This window comes from Alexandromys fortis, unplaced genomic scaffold (genome assembly GCF_014885135.2).
Source record: "Alexandromys fortis isolate MF-2015 unplaced genomic scaffold, M_Fortis_MF-2015_v1.1 scaffold_304, whole genome shotgun sequence".
In the NCBI taxonomy this organism is placed as follows: Eukaryota; Metazoa; Chordata; class Mammalia; order Rodentia; family Cricetidae; genus Alexandromys; species Alexandromys fortis.
The window spans coordinates 503,907-524,052 of NW_026068173.1; the positions used below are offsets into that span (position 1 = coordinate 503,907).

At 48.2% G+C, this 20,146-nt stretch overlaps 1 protein-coding gene across 1 annotated transcript in view; it reads left to right on the forward strand.

Annotated features, from left to right (window-relative positions):
* Dpysl5 (dihydropyrimidinase like 5) overlaps nucleotides 1-20,146 on the forward strand; it is a 49,068-nt gene that overhangs the window by 16,100 nt on the left and 12,822 nt on the right. The window contains exons 2-5 of the mRNA XM_050128510.1: nucleotides 14,706-14,864; nucleotides 15,514-15,693; nucleotides 16,468-16,536; nucleotides 18,846-18,890. Coding sequence (XP_049984467.1) covers nucleotides 14,706-14,864; nucleotides 15,514-15,693; nucleotides 16,468-16,536; nucleotides 18,846-18,890 — 453 coding nt within the window. The remainder of the gene's footprint in view (nucleotides 1-14,705; nucleotides 14,865-15,513; nucleotides 15,694-16,467; nucleotides 16,537-18,845; nucleotides 18,891-20,146) is intronic.

Genomic DNA, 20,146 nt, shown 5'->3' on the forward strand with positions numbered 1-20,146 from the left:
CTGAGAGCGCTGTTCTCTTAGTTCTGGCCACTGAACCCAGGACGTCGTGGTAAGCCAGGTGAGCGCTCCACCAACCACCACATTCCCAGACCTTTTAAGTTCCTTATGTTACTCAAAGGGAAAGAATAATAATAAATAACAAGTAATAAATATTGACATGTTTATAGATATGGCCTTTGTATACGCTGGTTTCAGTTCGAAGTGTGGAAACATGACGGCAACACGGAAGACAGTTTGTACTGCGCTCCCTTGTATCCTACACGGGGGCGTCCGTGGGTCGGCTAGAGGATCCCAAGCTGACTAGACAAGGGTAACTTTGCCTGGACTGAAAGTCTGAGAACTTTAGGGTTCCCAGCTTCTTTGTGATCCATTTCCCATCAGGCCTGGGCAGGCTTCTCCCTCCATGCTCACTTGTTTGACTCTCCCTTTGCCAAATGTAACACACACCTGGACTTCTGTCGCGAATCTCTAAGCCCCAGACTCGGTGGCTCCGAGGTTAGTCTGTTTTCTCTGCCAAGTAAAACACAGTACAAAATGGAGCCTCCTCAGTGTCCAGCCGGCTGGGGATCCCAGACCCCTGCTAGCACCTGGAAGCGTGTAGCCCTCTCCAGAACCTGAAGTTTTCCCCCTGGTCGCAGGGTTCCTGACCCCGCCCTCCATCGGAGCCAGCAGGCTGTGACTAGCTGTTCAGAGCTCCGCCCTCCCCCTCTGCCCTTCACGCACCTGATTTGGCCTTCGGAAGCCAGCTCAGGCAGACCCTGCAATCCGTTCTTCCTGAGTGGGAGGCTATGTCTCCAAGGTTACATCACTTGCCAGGTAGGTAAATCCAGGGCAGGCCTGGCGCCCTTGCTTAACGGCTTTATGGCCTTGTAACCACTTAGTTGTGGGACTAAATGACGGCCCTGGTGTCGCTGAAACAGACAATGCACAGAGAGTAAGTGGGGTTACATACACTTCACTCTCGATTGCTGGTCAACCCTCATCTTGAGCATCTGCGGGCAGCCTGGGCTTTTTCTAAGCATCCATGTGGCCTGCTGGTCTGTAAACTTTTCCACTTTGAGATTAGAAGGGCCTCTGCCAAAGAGCAGGGTGACAAAGGGTCTCTCTGTGCCACGGTACTCTAGAGCCATTTCCACAGGCCCCTTGGCTTCTTGAGCGCTGGCAGCCACGTTCCTTCTGCCACCCAGCTCCCTTTGAGGATCGGCTCCGGTCTCCATGGTAACTGCATGTCGGGAGACAGTCTGTGCGGTGCTGGGGCTTTGTATTAAACACAATGAATTTAAATTGGGTGCTCGGCTGCGAAGATAATCATTCTGGATCAGAGAGAGGCCCCAGGCTCCTCATTTCATAATTTTAAATGTTGGTACAATTCTCAGGGTTAGGTCTGTAATTCAGGGCCCAGCCACACCCTCTCCTCTATGTTGGCTACAGCTTGCTCTCATTTCCCGTGCGCTCTTTTTCATTCTTTGAATTTTGGAAGTAGGGAGCCCCTCGGTCATGTGGGGCTCGCCCGAGCTGAGGGATGACTAAACTGGGAGGAGCCTGGAGCTGTGGTCAGATGGGCTCTCGTTGGGTCTGCTTGTGTGATGTCCTCTAAGCCCCACTATAAAACGGGAGGAGTAGCCCCTGCCCTACAATACATTTTTAAAATGATGTTGACAAATATAGCTAACATGAATGTTCCTACTTTAACCGTGTCTATGCATATCATTCTGTGGGATTCAGGCACATTCATTTGGACACATTGCCACCCATGTGTCCAGAGCTCTGTCTTCATTGCAGCTCCCCATCATTAAGTGCTAGCTAAACCCATCCCCTCTTTCCTCCTTGTAACACAGCCGTTCTACTTTCTGTCCCTGTGGGGTGACCACTCAAGTTTTGCTTGTCCACAGTGGCTACTTCTGTCCCTTAGCATAATGCCTTCAAGGTTCATCCGTGTTGGAGCATGTCGAAGAATGCTCCATTGTGTGCACAGCCACATGTTCTCCCAGCTGTGACTGTGGAGTCGTGCGTTACCTCCATTTTTTAGCTATCATGAGTGCTGTGTACATACGTGTATGCATATCTGTTCAAGTCCCCACTTGTAATTACAGAGCGTTTTCATTGTTGTTGAGACAAGGTCTCACTCTACAGCCCTGGCTATCCTAGAATATACTATTGTGTGACAGAACTTTCCCTGGGGAGACAAAACACACACAACTCATGATTCCCAGCTAGAAATCCCATGAGTGATATATGCATACCACCAAAGTCCATCTTGGTGGGACTTTGGGTTTTTGTTGGGGTTACTTACAGGAATATGGGGAAAAGTTTACTTACAGAAGCAGAAATGACTCAAAAACAGCTATATCACTAAAACCCACCCCAGCATGGGTGACAGCTCTCAAAGCTGGGGACCTGGAGCACACTGCACAGTCTGCAGGCAGCTCGACAGGTTAGAATGTCCTTTCTGGGGTGTCAGTTGGCCTGAACCCCTTCCTGGAACCACAGCTGGTCGGGTCCCAGAGTCCTCTTGGCAGCTTGTCTTGTCTGAGCATCTTACTGCTTACTCTGGCAGGATGGGACCTCGTGAATCTGGTCAGTTTCAGGAACTTCCTAAAACTATTTTGAATTGTTACTCTGGCAGGGGAGGGAGTGCTCTGCTCTAATGAATCTGGTCAGTTTCTGGGACTTCCTGGAACTATTTTGAATTGTTTACCTGTTAGGTTAAAGAAACACCCTGCAGGATGGAATGTTACAATCTTGCAGGAAATTTATACAACTATGTAGACCAGGCTGGCCTCCTACTCACAGGGACCCATTTCTATGGGAAGGTGTACATTACGATGTCCTGCTTACAGAACCTTAAAAACAAAGCTTATTCTTGGGCCATTTCACACATGCACACAATGTGTCTTGATCACACTCACCCCAACCTCTCCCTTCTACTCCTTCCATACCTCTCAACATAGCCTCCTCCCATCTTCAGGATTCTATCTTTTTTAACAACCACTGAGTCCAGCTGGTGCTGCCCGAATGCTGGCTGAGCTTGTCACCTTGAGCATGTTTGGTCACCACAGTTACAGCAAGCTCATGCATGCAACGGTCACATCGTGACCAGAAGACAGCATCTCCCAGCATCCCCTCCTCGTCTTCCAGCTTGTCCTTTCTTTCCATCCTCTCTTTCAGTGTTCCCTGAACCTTGAGGGGATCAATACAGATGTCCCGTTTAAAGCTAAGCATTCAACGGTCGCTTATTTTCAATACTTTGGCTAGCTATGAGTATGGAGCCATTTTGAGGATCAAAAACAATAGTAAATATTAAGACTGCTGCACACCGTATGCTAGTAATAGTTATTATTATTATTATTAGCCGAAGTTAAACCTAGATGTTACTGTCATAATAGGCTGATTATTTCAATGAGGGTGATGATGTCAGTCTGTGTCTGTCTCCCTGGTCAGCCTTGTGGAAATTCATTCATTCTGTGACCTAAAGGGAATGTCTTAACCATGGGAATGTGTGTCGGGCCTCACTGTAAAAAACATACATGTTTTATATCCCTCCCACCAATTGATATTCATGTATTCCTAAATCCCAACATGGGGGAAAAAAACCATTAAGCCCTCTGTGTACACTTCCTTGTTAATGGTCTATTTTAAGTAAACCCTCCAGGAAACCCTGACACTGGGGTGGGACAGCTTGAGGTGCGTGACACCTGTTAGCACAGGAGAGCGTGGGCTCGGGAGTACAATTGCCCGGATTGCAGCCTGGCTGGTCTCAGAAAATCTGGGATGATGGCGGTGTCTGCCACATGTGGGGGCAACTGTGAAGACAAAAGGGAGGTACCCACTCCTGGACCTCTCCATGCAAGTAGCAATAAAGGATAGGGTCTCGGAATGGTTTGGGATCTCATTTTACCAAGCCATCTGTAGGAAGCACTCTCTTGCTGCCCCGGAGCCATCCAAACATGAGAACCTCAGACCTTGGGACCATCTTTCCCTGTGGGTTCTGCAGTGTCCTACCAGACTCCTGCCAATGGTCCCATTGCCAGCCCAAGGCGACTGCAGGCCACGGCCCCAGCTACAGGCAGCTCCGTTGCTGTAGGGGAATGTGTGTCAGAGGGCAAGGAGGACAGGAGCCCTTGCTAGCCTTCTTTGGACCAGTGCAGGTTCTGGATGCCCCCAACAGCACCGTTTATTAAAAGATGAAGGGAGAAGAAAGAGTGGATTTCATAGCTGAGCCATAGCGATGTGCTACAGGCCGTGGGTGTGCACCTGCTGAGCTGGAGCCAGGGCTGCTGAACAGATAAGATAAGCTCACTGGCTCTGCGTGACAGAAAGCCCTGCTTTTTACCCTCTAAACTCCTGGAAGCCAGTGAGTCCAGGAATATCAATGCCTTGGTTCCTATAGCTTCATGCCCTCTGGAACCCTCTAGTTCTTGTCTGCACCTTTGACCCAACATTGTGTGGCTGCCTGGTGGGTCTAAATCCAGACTGTCCTTTTCCTCTTAGCGCTAATCTTTTCCCAGGAAATCTGCAAGCCGACAGCTCTGGGCACCAACTCAGATGCCCTCAAAACAAACCAGGATCCTCACTTGTCACAACAGCCATTCCTCTGCCAGGGATGCCTCCTTCAGAGAATGGTACCACATCCTCCCAGGCTATAGCTTCCTTACCTAATGTCTTAGTGTCCTATTCCTGTGAAGAGACACCATGATCATGGCAACTCTTATAAAGGAAAACATTTAGTTGGAGTTTAGTCCGTTATCGTCATGGTGGGAATGTGGTGGCCTGCAGGCAGACGTAGCGCTGGAGGAGGAGCTGAGAGTTCTACATTCAGATGGGCAGGAAACAGGGAGAGTGAGCGAGCCATTGGACCTGACTTAAGATTCTGAAACATCAGAGCTCCCCCCGCCACACACACACACAAGCACACACTTACTCCAGCAAGGTCACACCTCCAATAATGCCACTGAGTCCGTGGGACTGGTTTTTCTTTTTCTTTATATGCATTAGTGTTTTGCCATGGGTTTCAGGTTCCCTGGAACTGGAGTTACAGACAGTTGTGAGCTGCTGTGTGGGTACTGGGAGTTGAACCCAGAACCTCTGGAAGAACAGTTAGTGCCCTTAAGCCATCTCTCTGAGCCATCTCTCCTGCTCAGCTGTCCCTCCAGCCCTTACAGGGGCTATTGTCATTCAGACCCACCCCCACCCCCACCCCCAGGATCAGAGGACCTTCACTGCCACAGCTGAAAGTCTGGTTCACGCCTGCCTAAAGTTCCACCCTTTGCCTCCATAAATCATTATTGCACTGCGTTTCTAGAAAAGGAAAGAACCCTTAGGGCTCTAGGGATATGTCCCAGTGGTAGAGAGTCTGCCTCGGAGGCACGAGGCCCAGAGTTCAATCCCCACCACTGCTTTAACCTTGTGTGGTGGTGTAGTCATACTAACCCTGGAGAGGTGGAGGCAGAAGGTTCACCTTCAATTATTTGGGCACATTTGTGACCAGCCTGAGCTGTAGTGGTTATAAAAAAAATGCATATGGCACCTACAGCCCAAGCAAAATTTAGGTTTTGTGTCGTGCTGGATTTCTGCCTGGCTCCTAGACCCCTTCGTTAGTCCTTCTTGGCTCTCCCTGCTCAGCTGTCTCAGCCTGCTTTCTCTTGCCCAGCTCCTGGCTTTGGGAGATCCCCGTGACTACCCTAACATGAATCTTCATGTGCTTCTCTTCAACCTCATGCTGGGTCACACCAGCTTTCAGGGAGTTTGGCCTCACTTCCTGTTCTGCTAGGAAGTCTGGGACCAAGAGTGTGCGCTGCCTCAACCCTCCCCGTCTCCTGTATCCACACCCCGTCCCAAATGGGGTAGCTCAGCCTAACCGGTGTGAAGAGCGACTTAGCTTCCTCATCTGACAAATGGGGGTAGTGCACCTTTTTCATAGGTTGTTTTCAGAAATAAACAAGTATACAGTAAGTGCTCGATTATGCAAATATCCAGTTTTTATCTCCACTTGAATCAGCCCTCTCCTGGTTTACCTAAAGCACCCTCCCCCTGCACCCCCTGCACATTTGATCCCCCTCTCCTGGTACTGTTTGTCAACCACTCAGTTCATTCAGCCTCCCCCGCCACTTTTTTTCCTCCTCTGTTGTCAAAACTTTCTTGTTCAGGGAACCTGCTCCGCATCTGCTCTTTTCATCCCCGTCCCAAGTTCCGATCTCTCGTACAGCTGGAGTAACATTCTTGCTGATTGTCATGGTCCTCCTCTGTCACCTGAGGCTGGCCGTGGCTGCATATAGCTTATAGCCAAGAGCAAGGAGAAACCCATCCCAGCACTTAAAACGGCCTCTTTCTGGGCTGTAGACATATCGAGGGATGGGAGCAGAGCCAGGGTTCTCTCTCCAGGAGCTCTGAGGCCCACACTCCCTGAGTCCCATCATTGCTACCACCTCCGTAAATACAGGTTAACAACATTGCTAATTGCATGAATTCCAGGTTAATCAAGGTTCATGCACTCGGTCTTAATCCTTATTGCTTCAGCCTGAACCAAACAGGTCCATTCCCCATCCTCTAGCTGTGCCTCCCGGCTTTACACACCACTTCCTACTCTGGTGGTCATGCCCACTCCCTGCCCCAATGTGACCTTCCTTTCCTCAGGACCTCTTGAAAGTGACATTCGTCATCGTTGAGGACTTTGTCTTATACTGGCTTATATTCCCATAGTCTCCTGAAGTCATTTCTATTGGGAATGAGCATTTTCCCCTCGGTCTGTTTGCCAGTTGAACTCTGCTCCATACGGTATTAATATTCTTGTTCCTGAAGCCCCGGCTGCAGAGCACAGAGGACAAATGATGCTACTTCCGAGTCCCTGCTTCCAACAGTCACAGTTTACTGAGCTCCCCTGTGCAGGCACAGAATTGGGTACTTGACACACATGATACCACTCAATTCTCTTTCTTTCCCCTGCATTAGTGTTTTATGTGCGATCAGACTTGGCAGCAAGCACCCAACTCCCCAGAGTCATCTCTCCATCTCTTAATTGTCATAGTCACCCCCATGAGGGCTATAGTCACCCCCATGGGGGCTATGGTCACCCCTCCATGTCTAAAGTGAGCAAATGGAGTTCAGAGTGATTAAAAATTGCTCACAGTGTAACAGCTACTAAGTTACAGAACTAGGGTGCTTTACTGAAAAGTCAGACTTAAACAAAAGCCAAAAGAGATAAAAATTTATAAAGTTTATTTAAAAATTTTTTTTTGAAAAAAAAAAATAAAGTCAGATTTTCCCATAACGCCAGCCAATCTCAAATTACTCTGTGGCTGAAGCCGCTCTTAAACTCTTCCCCATCCTCCTGCCTCCACCTCCCAAGTGCTTAGGTTGCAGTGTGTACCACTGTATCTGCCCCTGGAACTAGGATTTAAGCCTCCATCTGCACCCCTATCCCAGGTTTAATTCACGCTGGGGTACTCTTGCTTCTGGGTTTAGCATTTTCATTCTTGAGGTGTCAGCCTACACATTAGGAAAGTGCTTTCCCTGAAGTGCATCGTGAACGAATGCTACCTGCATCCTCTGAAGAAAGCTGAGCAGATGAGGTGTGTTTTAGATACAGGAATGCTCCGGATGTGCACACCGAAAGGTCATAACATAGTCTACATAGTAAGTTCCAGGTCAGCCAGAGCTACTACATAGGGACACCGTGTCTCAAAAACAGTCAAACAGAAACGAAACAAAAATACAATGCCGAGAAAAAGCTGGTTTCCAAGAAGGCCGCCGAGCAACGGATAACTGTGGAAGTGAAGGATGTTACCCCAAGTATTATAGAAACCCCTTAGCCAGAAGTGAAGGATGTTGCCCCAAGTATTACAGAAACGACTTAGCCAGTGGTTTTTTTCAGTACTTAGAGAATGTGAATTTTTTTTAAAAAAACGGAAGATTTTAATATGAAAGAAAAAGGCAGTTCAGCAATTCTTGAGAAGCAGATCCATGTAAACAAATGATAGCTTCCGCAACTGCGTGAATATGCATTTATCACGAGAGCTCCCTTGGCCTGTTTACTGTTGCTATAATGAAAGACTACAGGCTGTATGATTTATACTCAAAAAAAGGCTTAGGTTGGCTTGTGATTCTTGAGGTCCAAGGCCAAGGGGCTACATCTGGTGGTGGCCTTTTTGTCAGGAGTATCCTAATAGTGTGTAGGGTGACACAGAGCAAGAGACAGTGAAGACAGGCATGTGGCTACATATTCTCTGGTCTTTGTCCCTGCAAGACTGCAGTGTTAAATCACGAGGCCCCACTCCATGGCCTTATCCTAATCACCTCCTAAAGCTCCCCACCTGTAAACACAGCAAGGGGATTGTTTCTGCCCTTTCAGTATCTCTCAGTGGGGATTAAATTTTAACACACAGACCAGTAGGAAGTTCCATTCGAACTATATCCAAACCATAGTAACATCGGATACTTGTCATCTGAATCTCAGTATATATGTAGCATGAATTCTAGTTGGACTTGGTAAATAAAAATCCGGAGTTAGATATTAGGGGGTGAAAATAAAGAGATCAGAGAAGCAGTGCAACCAGACATAGAGAAAGATCTTTTATATCTACCAAATCCTCAGGCCAAAAGGGCGATCCTGTCCTCAGACAGCATCCTCTGACTGACTGCTTCAGACTGCATCCTCAGACTGACTGCTTCAGACTGCATCCTCAGACTGACTGCTTCAGACTGCATCCTCTGACTGACTGCTTCAGACTGCATCTTCAGACTGCATCCTCTGACTGCTTCAGACTGCATCCTCTGACTGACTGCTTCAGAGTGCATCCTCAGACTGCATCCTCTGACTGCACTGAGCTCCTGTCTCCTCCCTCATTATATTCCTCTCTCCACTCGGCCATATCACTTCCCCTCTCCAACTCTCTAGTGCTGGAATTAAAGACATGGGCTCCCAAATGACTGGGATTATCTTTGTGTGAGCTCTGTTTCTCTTATAGACTGGATCAGTTTTATGTAGCCCAGGGTGGGCTTGAACTAACAGAGATCCGTCTACCTCTGTCTCCGGAGTCCTGGGAATAAAAGTGTGAGTCACCACTGTCTGGCCTTTAGTGGCTTAACTCCCTGCACTCTGATCTTCAGGCAAGCTTTATTTGTTAAAACACAAACAAAACATCACTACATATAAACTCCCTGTAAAGTGAGTTTTCCTCAGCCCTTACAGCTCTGTAGCAGTGTCTCAAAGTTTCCCTTGTATACACAACCCTGTGATTCTGCACCTTTTCCCTAGAAGCCCATGTTTTGGACTTGACCCAAGTGCCAATCAGCAGGGGACAATGTTGTTTTGCCTTGATTTGTTAATTCTTGGCCTTGGATTAAAAACAGCCGCATTGGATGGGGAAGCATTGTCGGGGGGGGGGGGAGTCAGGGGAATCTCTATAGGAAACTGGAGGGAAGAGTAAGATCTGCAGCAGTGTGAAAGAGCATATCCCTTCAGAGCTCTTTTACCTGAGAAAGCTAAGAAGGACCAACTCCTTGTTCCTTCCCGTGTCTGAAAAGAAACATATCTAAATGACCAGTAACTATGCAGTTTGCAGAGCGGGTGCCTGGTTTCCCCCATAGCGTGGTCTGATGGAACGGCTTTCTGACGTATGAAGATAACACGCATAAAAGGTTCAACTTTACTACCAGTTCCTACTCTTGGCCAACTGAGTCATAAAGTGAATCATCATTAAGTATGATTAGTGGTTTTAGAGAACAAAGAAGGGTAGCGTTCCTGGGCATCAAATAAATCCAGATTGACCCAGCAATATGCCATGCATGTCAAGAACAAAGTATCAGTAGCCTTTTCGAAGTCATAAAATTGTGTTTCACACTCTGCCAAATGTGCACAGTATGTATGTGACTGCAGGTTAGATAATTCATGTCCACATTGATTGACAGAGATGTGAGATCCTACAATAGGATAAAAGTCTTGCCCACATACACAGGCAGGAAGGCCTGGTTAGAGAGGTGTGTGTGTGTGTGTGTGTGTGTGTGTGTGTGTGTGTGTGTGTAAAAGGCTTGGATTGCTAGATGGACAGTTGCACAGTTTTGGTCAGCCACCAAGTTCAAGGAAGCCCTGATGGGTTCTGCTTTTCCCGGTCAGGCGTGGGTTGTTGAAGGTCTGCAGACTCTATAAAATTACACTCCCACTTTCCGCCAGTGTGCCTCCGAGTGTGAGCAAGCATGAAGGTCTTCAAGCAGGAGGTGAAACAATTAAGGTCCAAGGAAACAAGTTGCCAAAGGATGCAGACAACATGATAGCATCATGGACTAGATAAACACAAAGAAGTATGTCAGCCTCGGAGCAGGTAATGGTGGAGATTATTGGGTCTATCAGAATAAATGCTATTTCATTTGGAGAGTACCTCAGACTAGAGAGACACTCAGCAAGTAAGTCACTTGCCACAGCGTGAGGACTGGAGTTCAGATACCCAGGACCACACAAAAGGCCAGGTAGGTGTGTCAGCTCTCCTATAATCCCAGCTTTTGGGAAGTTCAGTGACAGGGGGAATCTTGGGGCAAGTTGGCTAGGTAGGTTAGTCAAATCTGTGAGCCTTGGGCCCAGCGAGAAACTGCCTAAGTGAAGACAGTGGAGGGCAATTAAGATGCCTACCTGATGTCAATCTTCGGGCTCCACATGCAGCCACACATATGCAGAGGTACATCTGAACATGCAGGTGCACGCGTGAGAATGAACACATGCACACACAGATGCACACATATGAACATGAAACCACATGTGTGCACACACACTACAGACACGTACATACCCAAATATACAAAGAAAAATATCTCATTGGGGGGTGTACCTCAGTGGTAAAGCAAAGGTTTAACACATGAGACCCTGGATTCAACCTCTTACCTGCCCCCCAAATGGTATTCTTGATAAAAATAAAAGGTTTAAAATATCTGAAGCAAAAAATATGAAATTATCAGTATCTGATAAATGTATATGGTAGGTTACGTGGGCAGGTTTTTTATCTTCTCTGCCTTTACTCTGCATCTGAATATCCATATAATATTCCATAAACATCTGAAATAACTAACATATTTTACACATGGAGACATGGCTAACTAGGTTTAGTTTTAGCTTCTTCCAAGCGGATTTGTATAGTGCATATTACAAAGATGATATTGCTTTTAGTGTATGTTGTAAAATTGATATATCCCATAAAATAAATTTTAGAAAAGAAGAAAAAACAAACCACTCAAGACCAGTCACCCCAAAACAGCCATCAGTAACATATTTGCCTGTTTCCTCCCGCATTGCACAGAATCTGCTGCTTCACTCACTGAGTATTGCTCCATTACTGCTCAGCCTCTCTGCTGCTAGGGCTTTGTTTATTCGACCATAGCCATGTGGGAAGAGGGATCCGACTGAGAAAATGCCCCCACCCAGACTGGTCTGTGAGAGGCCCATCCCACTGTGGGTGGTGCCACCTCTGGGCTGGTGGTCTTGGGGTGTACTAGAAACGGGCTGAGTAAACTGAGCAGCAAGGCATGGCCTCGGCATCAGCTCTGCCTTGAGTTGCTGCCCAGGCTTCCTTGATGGTGGAGCTGTGTGGAACTCTTTCCTCCCCAGGGTGCTTTTTTGTGCGTGGTGTTTCATCCTAACAGTAGAAGCCCTAAGACAGCATCCATGAGCATCATCTTACTGCCTTTGGCTAAGTACCGTCCACAGCTCACCTAAGCAACACTTTCTGTGTAAGTAGTTATGACATGTGACAGGCCCACAGCCAAGTATCCTTCCACACATCCTTCTGGAAGCATCAGGAGCAGGACAGTGCGTTGCTCCAGTGATGTCTCTGCAAGGCCTTCAAGAAGGGGACGATACAAAGATCTGTCACATCTGTGATGCCATCCTGTTCTTATGATGGAGCCTGAGGCATTCATCCTGAGCATCAGAACTGTGCCTGTTTGAAAGGCTAGCCGTGTGTGTGTGTGTGTGTGTGTGTGTGTGTGTGTGTGTGTTGCCTGTGAGAGAATGTACACCTCCCAGTGTCAGGTAAGCCCTGAGCCTGCACTGTGAACTCTGGTTTGGAGGCTGTAGGAGGCCTGCAGGAGCAGTGGTGGTGATAGTGACATTACCAGCACACCCTTCCAAGCCTCCCATAGCTGCTGCCCTGCAGGTGAGTGGCTTGTGGGGGTGTAGAGGGGGCTCAGAGCTGCTCCAGGTAACAGCCAGTAGGTGTGGGAGGAAGCGGGGGGGGGGGGGAGCGTGTCAATACCACCGCTCTGCATATTTCCAGACCTCTTCAGTTCCTATCGTTAGACTCCAGAGGAGGCTGCTTGCGGCCTTGGGCAACTTGTATGCCTTTCCCACAGAACTCAGAGGCTGTGTCTGCCTAGAGCCCCTTAATCCATAGCCACACCACTGTTGGCCCCTGGAATTCCCTGACTAAAGGCCAGGACCCCCTTCCAACATCCACACAAGCCTAACCTCTCTTCTTGGGGCTCAGAACACAACTGTGTGCACACTAGGTCCAAGGATGGCGTTTTACAGCAACGGACAGAGTTTAGACCTGTGTGCTCAGCACGTATCCAGGATGGAAGCTGTTGAGAAGGGTGGATCCCCGGGGAAGTCAATTTCTCTGCATTGTAGCTCAGTTTCAGAGGCCCTTGTAAGATCGTATTTGGCATGGTGGGAGGATAACGGTTTATCAGCCTGATCTGTACTGTCGCGTGCTTGAAGACTTGCGAAGGACTCGCTTTTCCACCCTTGCCTCGGGAGTTCTAATTCCTTTATCACTGTGTCCCCCCCCCCAGTCCCTTTTTCCCCCATCCCTGGCTGCTGCTGTGTGGAAGGGGCACAAAGGACAGCACCAGAGAATCAAAGAAGAACAAACAATTTAGGGTATACAACGCTGGTATACCAGATTCTCCCACGTGCACGTGGACAGGCAAGAACTGCAGGGCAGGCCAAAACAGAGAGCATCCACCCGCTGTGAGCATGAATCAGCCTGGCGGATCCAGCAGAACGGGAACAGAAGTTAGCTTGTAGTAAACTACAATCTGTGCCCCACCCCCTCCTCCCCCACTTCCCCCCACCTCTGTTCCACCGTGTAGTAGTACAGGGAACTACCGCCCTCTGTTGACTACTTTGAGCAATGCAGGAAGTCAGACACCGAGGCCTTGAGATTTTGCCTTGTTGTTCAGTTGCTAGACTCCTTTCTCTTGGTGCCTTAGTCCTCCCCAGCCGTGTCTCCTGCTTGTGGTCAGGGGATTTGACTTTTATAGAGAAGGCAGCGTCTTCAGGCTTTTAACCCCTCTGGAAAAGAATATAGTAAAGATAATTAAACACACCCATCAAGATGGCACTTTACCATTCCAGAAGTGATTTTGGACTTTCTCTTCCAATTGCCCAACCGGGAAGCTAGACCCATGTGTGAAGAACCCTCTCTTTGCTATGTTAATCATAACAACAGGGTTTGGGAACAGCACATTTACTCAAAGCTTCCTTTGGGTAATGTCAGCTTTGGAAGCTCAGAAAAGTCACATGCTCGAAAAGTTTTCTTTTTTGAGTAATGGGGGAATTTATTATGGACTTAGTCATTTTTCCTGGAGGGTTTGACTTGTGATTGTGAGCGAAGCTCCTAAGTTTTCTTTAGGGGCTGACAAGATGTCTCAATGATCAAAGTGTTTCCCTCACAAGTGTGAGGACTAGAATTCGGATTCCCAGAACCCAGCCTCAAAGGTGGAGTCAGGAGACACCATAGCAAACCTGCTAGCCAGATTGGTTTTCCCAGCAAGCTCGGGGTTTGAGACACCTTGTTTAGTGGATAAGATGGAAAAGCAATAGAGAATGATTCTCAGCATTCACATTGAGTCTCCACACACATGTACACCCCATACACACACTGTGCCCACATACATCCAAAGATGCATACACATGCACAAGAAATGGAAAAAAATCTTTTATAATTAGTAGCTTGTGGAGCCTGTGAATTGGGTCATTTTTCACTAGTAAATAGTAAATTAGACATGCATCTAAAAGTGCTCTGTCCCAGACAAGACAGGTAGAAATGAAGCGAATAGGCAGATCTCTGTGAGTTTGGGGCTAGCCTGGCCTACAGATTCCCATTTCAAGACAGCCAGGGCTACACAGAGAAACCGTCTTGAAAAACAAAAATTAAAAAAAAAAAAAGAAAGAAAAGAAATGAAGCTGAGATGCTAGGGGAGAGGGAAATGAGGATGAAGGGATGGATACTGAAGATGCAGTTGAATCTTTAAGTAAAACTGCCTCATAAGAAGCGACAAAATAAAACAATATCTTTAAAATACCATATTACATGAACCCTCGATTTTACTTCACACCATAACATATGTACATATACTCGGGCCTTTGATTGTGTTGTCTGTGTATTGAAGTCAGCCAGAAGTCACTTGGAGGGAGACCCTGCTGGGCAGGTAGGATCTAGCCTTGTGACATGCTAAGTGCTTTTTCCAAAGGTCTGAGCCAGAACTCTGCATGAGGAAGAAGCAGCTTTGTTTGCTAAACCCACAGTTCTAAGGAACATCATCCACCATGCCTCTCTTAACCACCCCTTAAGGCCTCCCCAGCCTTGCTGTGTCTGATCTTCACCATCCCCGTGGTTGTTCCGAATGCACCCTGAGCCCTGAGCACCGTGTCTCTCCTTGATAGTGGCGTGAGTGCAGGCAGAGCAGTGACAAGACGACCTTTCCCCTTGTTCCTTCAGGCGGCGCTCGTTGGAGGCACCACCATGATCATCGGCCATGTCCTTCCTGACAAGGAGACCTCCCTCGTGGAAGCCTATGAGAAGTGCAGGGGTCTCGCTGACCCCAAGGTCTGCTGTGACTATGCCCTCCATGTGGGTATCACCTGGTGGGCACCCAAGGTAACAGTGCTGATGGAACCCCACAAAGGAGGTACTAGTGGTCTGGTTCACAGAGCGGGGTGTAACTGAGCTGGCTGGGGCCTGATGCTCTTCTGGGTGTGTGAACAGTGCCCCCACCACCACTCCCCAATGTGCCAGACACAACATTTAGGAACCCATAAAGATGGGGAGGGGGGAAGGGGACTGTCCTGCCGAACTTAAAGAACCCATTTTCCTGCCTTCACAGCGAGCATCACACTGCAACAGAGTCCAAGGCCATGCTCCAAACTCGGGAGCATTGGCTCCTCGCAGTGACTGCTGGGGCTCAGTATGTTCAGATGTGTGCACGCTGTCTCATGAACATCCAATGGGGAGGAATGCCTAATGGTCGGCTCAGGCACTGAGAGCCAGTGGTCGACTCAGGCACTGAGAGCCAGTGGTCGCCTCAGGCACTGAGAGCCAGTGGTCGGCTCAGGCACTGAGAGCCAGTGGTTGGCTCAGGCACTGAGAGCCATGTCCTGTGTGCACTGACTGGAGCTTACAGCGCGCTGAACCGAGGCCTCTGAGACAGAATTAGTCTTGACCATTCTCAGCACTTTCTGGTCCATCTCTTCACCGGGCCAGTGCCTGCTGGTCTTCCTTGGCACTGACTTTCTGTTTTGCTTCCCAGGTGAAAGCAGAAATGGAGACACTAGTGAGGGAGAAGGGGGTCAACTCCTTCCAGATGTTCATGACCTACAAGGACCTGTACATGCTTCGAGACAGTGAGCTCTACCAAGTGTTTCATGCCTGCAGGGACTTTGGGGCGATCCCCCGAGTTCACGCTGAAAACGGGGAGCTCGTGGCTGAGGCAAGTCAGCAGTAGAGGTTATTGGGTGGGGGTGGGGCCAGTGGGCGCAGTGTTCAGGGGCACCCTGATCATTTGTCACTGTCCTTCAGGGTTCAGTAAATCTAGTAGTTAAATGATGTGAGATGTGGACATCTGCGGTGCCAAATCTTGGTCTGAAATTCAAACTTTAAACATACATATATGTGAAGTTATATATGTTAAAATATATACTAAAATATCTCTTTATGGTCCACGAGGTTTCCTAAGTCTTGGGTAATAATTTAGTGTGGATGTTATGATATTTAAATTCCACTATAGCAAAATAATTTAGAACATCTCTTGGGAACATTTTTTGAGGTACAACGTGCAAAAATAAACAGCAACATTCCATTTTCCTAAACCTGTCCATCAAAACTGTTACATCATAGAAGTCTGTTCTCTGGTTCTCCTAAGTCTTGGGATGAAGCTGATCTTGAAGTCGCTGATACCAGAGACATGTGTTGAGATTTCCAGAGACAGCTCGAACTTTTAAACCAACTAATGGTGTTTGTCTTTGGTACCCCACAGCTGTTGCTTAGCAACTGGGCTGTATTTTTAAGAATAGAAGGTATTGTCTAGTCATTAAGAAGTGAGAAGGGAATCAGGAGGAGTTTACTGCCTGAGGCCCCTGGATTTATTCTTTGGAAAATGTGCATTAGGGAAGGAAGACATGCCTGACATACTCTACGGTCTCTGGGGGTTTGGTAATTTCTTGTATCTCTGTAATTCAGTTATCTTTCTTGTGCTATTATTCAGGGTGCTAAGGAGGCTCTAGATTTGGGTATCACAGGCCCAGAAGGAATCGAGATCAGTCGTCCAGAGGAGGTAGGAGAAAGTTCCTGTGTCTATGGTCACTTTTTTTTTCATGTAGACTTTCTGTATTCATTAGCTTTCTATCACTGAAGATAAGCCTGAGAGAAAACTATTATTGTTATTATTATCATTTTATTTATTTATTTTGCACACACTCATGGTTTCAAAGAATCCAGTGGATGTTTCCACTTGATCAGAATGTCACGGTGACAGGGACGTGTGGCAAAGGAGAGCTATTCCCTTGATGATCAACCAGGAAGCGGCCAGGGAACTACCAGGGAAGACCCATCCCTATGACCTCTGTCCTCCAGCTCAGCCTCACCTCATGTTTCTAGAAACACCACCACTATCTAGGGACCAAGAATTCGTGTCAGGAGACCATGGGAAACCGTCACACTCATGCAGTCTTTTGGAGAAATGCCAAAAATACGTTATATAGCAAGTTTGGAACCAGCTTGGGCTACATGAGACCCTCTATCAGAATAAAGGAAAATAAAATTATATCATTTGCATAGGGGAAATATGTGTTACACCATTTTCCCCCATAGATGAAATTCCCATCTCGAAGCTTCCCAAGGAAAACCAATGTTGAGGCTGCCTTGACCTTCCTTTGGAAAGAGGATAAACCCCTATCATGCGCCATTTAATTCTCATCTTGTGGCTTTGGGGAGATCATTTCAGGGTCACTTTCTTCAGAACTGAGTGCCATGACAAAAGGGACAGAGCCTTCGTGCATTAGGAGAAAATTAAGGTCCAGGCTCTGCGTTCAGGAGATTCACTTCTGACTGAGGAAGACTTGGAGCCTTCCCACCAGAAACAAAGCTCGTGCCCGTCCATGGTCCCTCAGACTCTCCGCTTCTCACCAGGGTGGGAAGGAAAGGCACTGTGTGCACTCATTGGGAGTTGACTTGGATGGCCAGTGTCTGCTGCTGAGAGATCCTGCTCTAGCTGCTGGAACCACGGTTGATAATGCCTGCTTGTGCTTGTACCGTGTTCCGACAGACTCACCCTTTGAAGCAGAAAACTACCTCTTTCTTCTTCAAAGCCCAAAACTCAGAGTTATGGGAGGGTCATGTGGGATCTGTATTCCCAGCTCCAACAAGGTTGAAGCAGAAAGGGCTCAGGTTCCAGGCGGACCTGGGCTACATAGCGAGAGCCTATCCCAATCAATCAACCAATCAGTCATAGCGGGGTAGTAGTTGAAGCTCCAGGAGACCCGATGTGTGATCCTACTATCACTCAAGAGCCAACGTGGCGTACCTTATTCCTGCCTTTATCCTGTGCCTGTTGGCCACCGGTTTAAATGTAGGTCCTGCTTGGGCACCTCAGTATCCTTAGAGAAATAGGCACCAGGGCTGGGAATGCAGCTCATTTGGTAGATGTTTGCCTGCCATGCGTGAAGTCCTGGTACTTACCCAACACCACATGTAACACCTACAATTGAGAGGTGAAGTCAGGAGGATCAAAAAGTTCAAGGTCATTTTCTGTTATGTTGTGAACGTGAGGCAGGCCTGGACTCCAGGAGAATTGGAGCACTTGATTTATGGGGTGGATCTGGGATAAGGTTGGCGAGGGGCCAGCTCAGACTCAGGCTTGAGCTGCCTGTGCCGGGCAACAAGAGGAAGAGCAAGGTTGTAGTGATGACAACGCCTGCTACTGTCAGCATCTACTGCTCAAAAGGGACGGGCCTGAAAAACAAAAATAAAAGGGATCGACCTGGGTCTGTGCCGGGGCAGACTGGCCATCCAGAAAACATCTGGCGGTATCTAGATGGACCTGGGTCTGTGCTGGGGCAGACTGGCCATCCAGAAAACATCTGGCGGTATCTAGATGGACCTGGGTCTGGGCCAAGGTAGAATGGCCATCCAGAAAACATCTGGCAGTATCTAGATGGACCTGGGTCTGTGCCGGGGCAGACTGGCCATCCAGAAAACATCTGGCTGTTATCACTTTGTGTATGGGGGGAAGGGTGCCGCAGTACATTTGTGGCCGTTAGAGGCCAACTCTGTTGGTCCCAAGCAACCATTTCATGTCACCTGGCTTGCCCAGCAAGTACCTTTCTAAGCCCTGAGTGGCATCCACCAGGGTGCACCTGGTATCCTAAATCCTGGGACTCTCTTTCCGTGGAAGTGCTAGTGGTTGGGGTCTGGTGCTCCTGCCAGAGTGTTGCCCCTATCCACAGCCAGTCCCTGTGGATGCAGCCAGCCCCTCTGCTGTGTCAGCTGCTCCAGCACTCTCCCTGCAGAGAGCTCTCAGGCAGGTGCAGCTGGTTGGAAGGAGGTGGTGAAGGTCGGTTCCTTATTGTCCCTTGTTGTTAACAGCTGGAAGCTGAAGCCACTCACCGTGTCATCACCATTGCAAACAGGGTAAGTAGCCCCCATCCTCCACACTGGAGGCCAATGCCACAAGCGGCTCTCAGGACCGCAGCTAAATAAATGGACATTAGTCTCCAAGTTCTGGTGTGCATCCTGCCCGCCCCAGCGCTCCGCTCCACCCCTTTGAGCTGATGAAGGGCTGAAGCTGCGGAAGCTGAGATTCGTTGCTCAAATATAAATGGCTTAGGCAGTTATCATTTAACCCTGTGCTGCTGGGACCTCTGTTTTCCCCGCTGCTTTCCCGGGTTCGGTTCAGGAAAAGCCCTTAACAAAGCACTGGTGGAGCGTGGCGGGAACCAGCTAGAGATTGCGCCAGAATCCAGAACCTTGCTCTTAACTATTAAATACGTGCTTTCAACCACATGCCCGTCATGCCCCCTCTGATCTCCTCCCTCATTATCTGAAATCGGGATGATGATGATGGCATCACTTGCTCTGGAGAGTTCTTTGTGCCTGGGAAGGACTATCCTTTCCTGCAGGATGTCACTGAAGGGTTTGATTTGCTCAGATAATCTGAGCCACTGGCTCTAGAAGGTTAGATTTCCAGTGGTGCGGTTCCTGGATGGCAAAGTCAGCACTATGGGTCCGAATTACAGACTCAGATAAACAGGCTCTCGGGCTCCAGAGAGACCCAGCCAATCAGAAACTGGGATAGTGCCCAGCATGCTGTGTTGAAAGTTTGTCTTCCCCCAACCCCATGATTCTAATGAGGGCTCCTGCTTGGGACCTTCCCCTCTGGCCAGGGCTACCCAGAAGGATGTAAACGCTCAAGTGTGGTCTTAGGATTGTAGGGGACAGGGAGGCTGCATATCACCAGCCCTAGGATTGATCAGCTCACACCAGGTATCTCAAAACCCCTGTCTCCTAACTTGATAACCAGTAAAGACACAGAATGTCATCTTGGAAGGTTTCCTGTTAGCTCCTGGACCTTGTTCTGTTGCCATGACAGCAGCTATCTTACCAAATACTTCCTGATGGACACCCAGCCCACAATAAGGAAGGGTCTGACCAACCATCAGTCCCTTGGTTCTTAGCGCAAGCATGCCCAAAGAAATTAGGCTGTGGGCTATGCTTGCACAGTTCTGTAGAATAGCTGATGCATATGACAGCCCAGATGTTTACAAGACCAGTTATGTCCAGCCCAGACTCTGAGCCTGGTTTTTCTCCCGAGTACATTCTGTCCGTCGATAAAGCAACCTTCAGACTGCCGGCATCGGAATGTCAGGTTTAGGTTATGACTGTTTCTG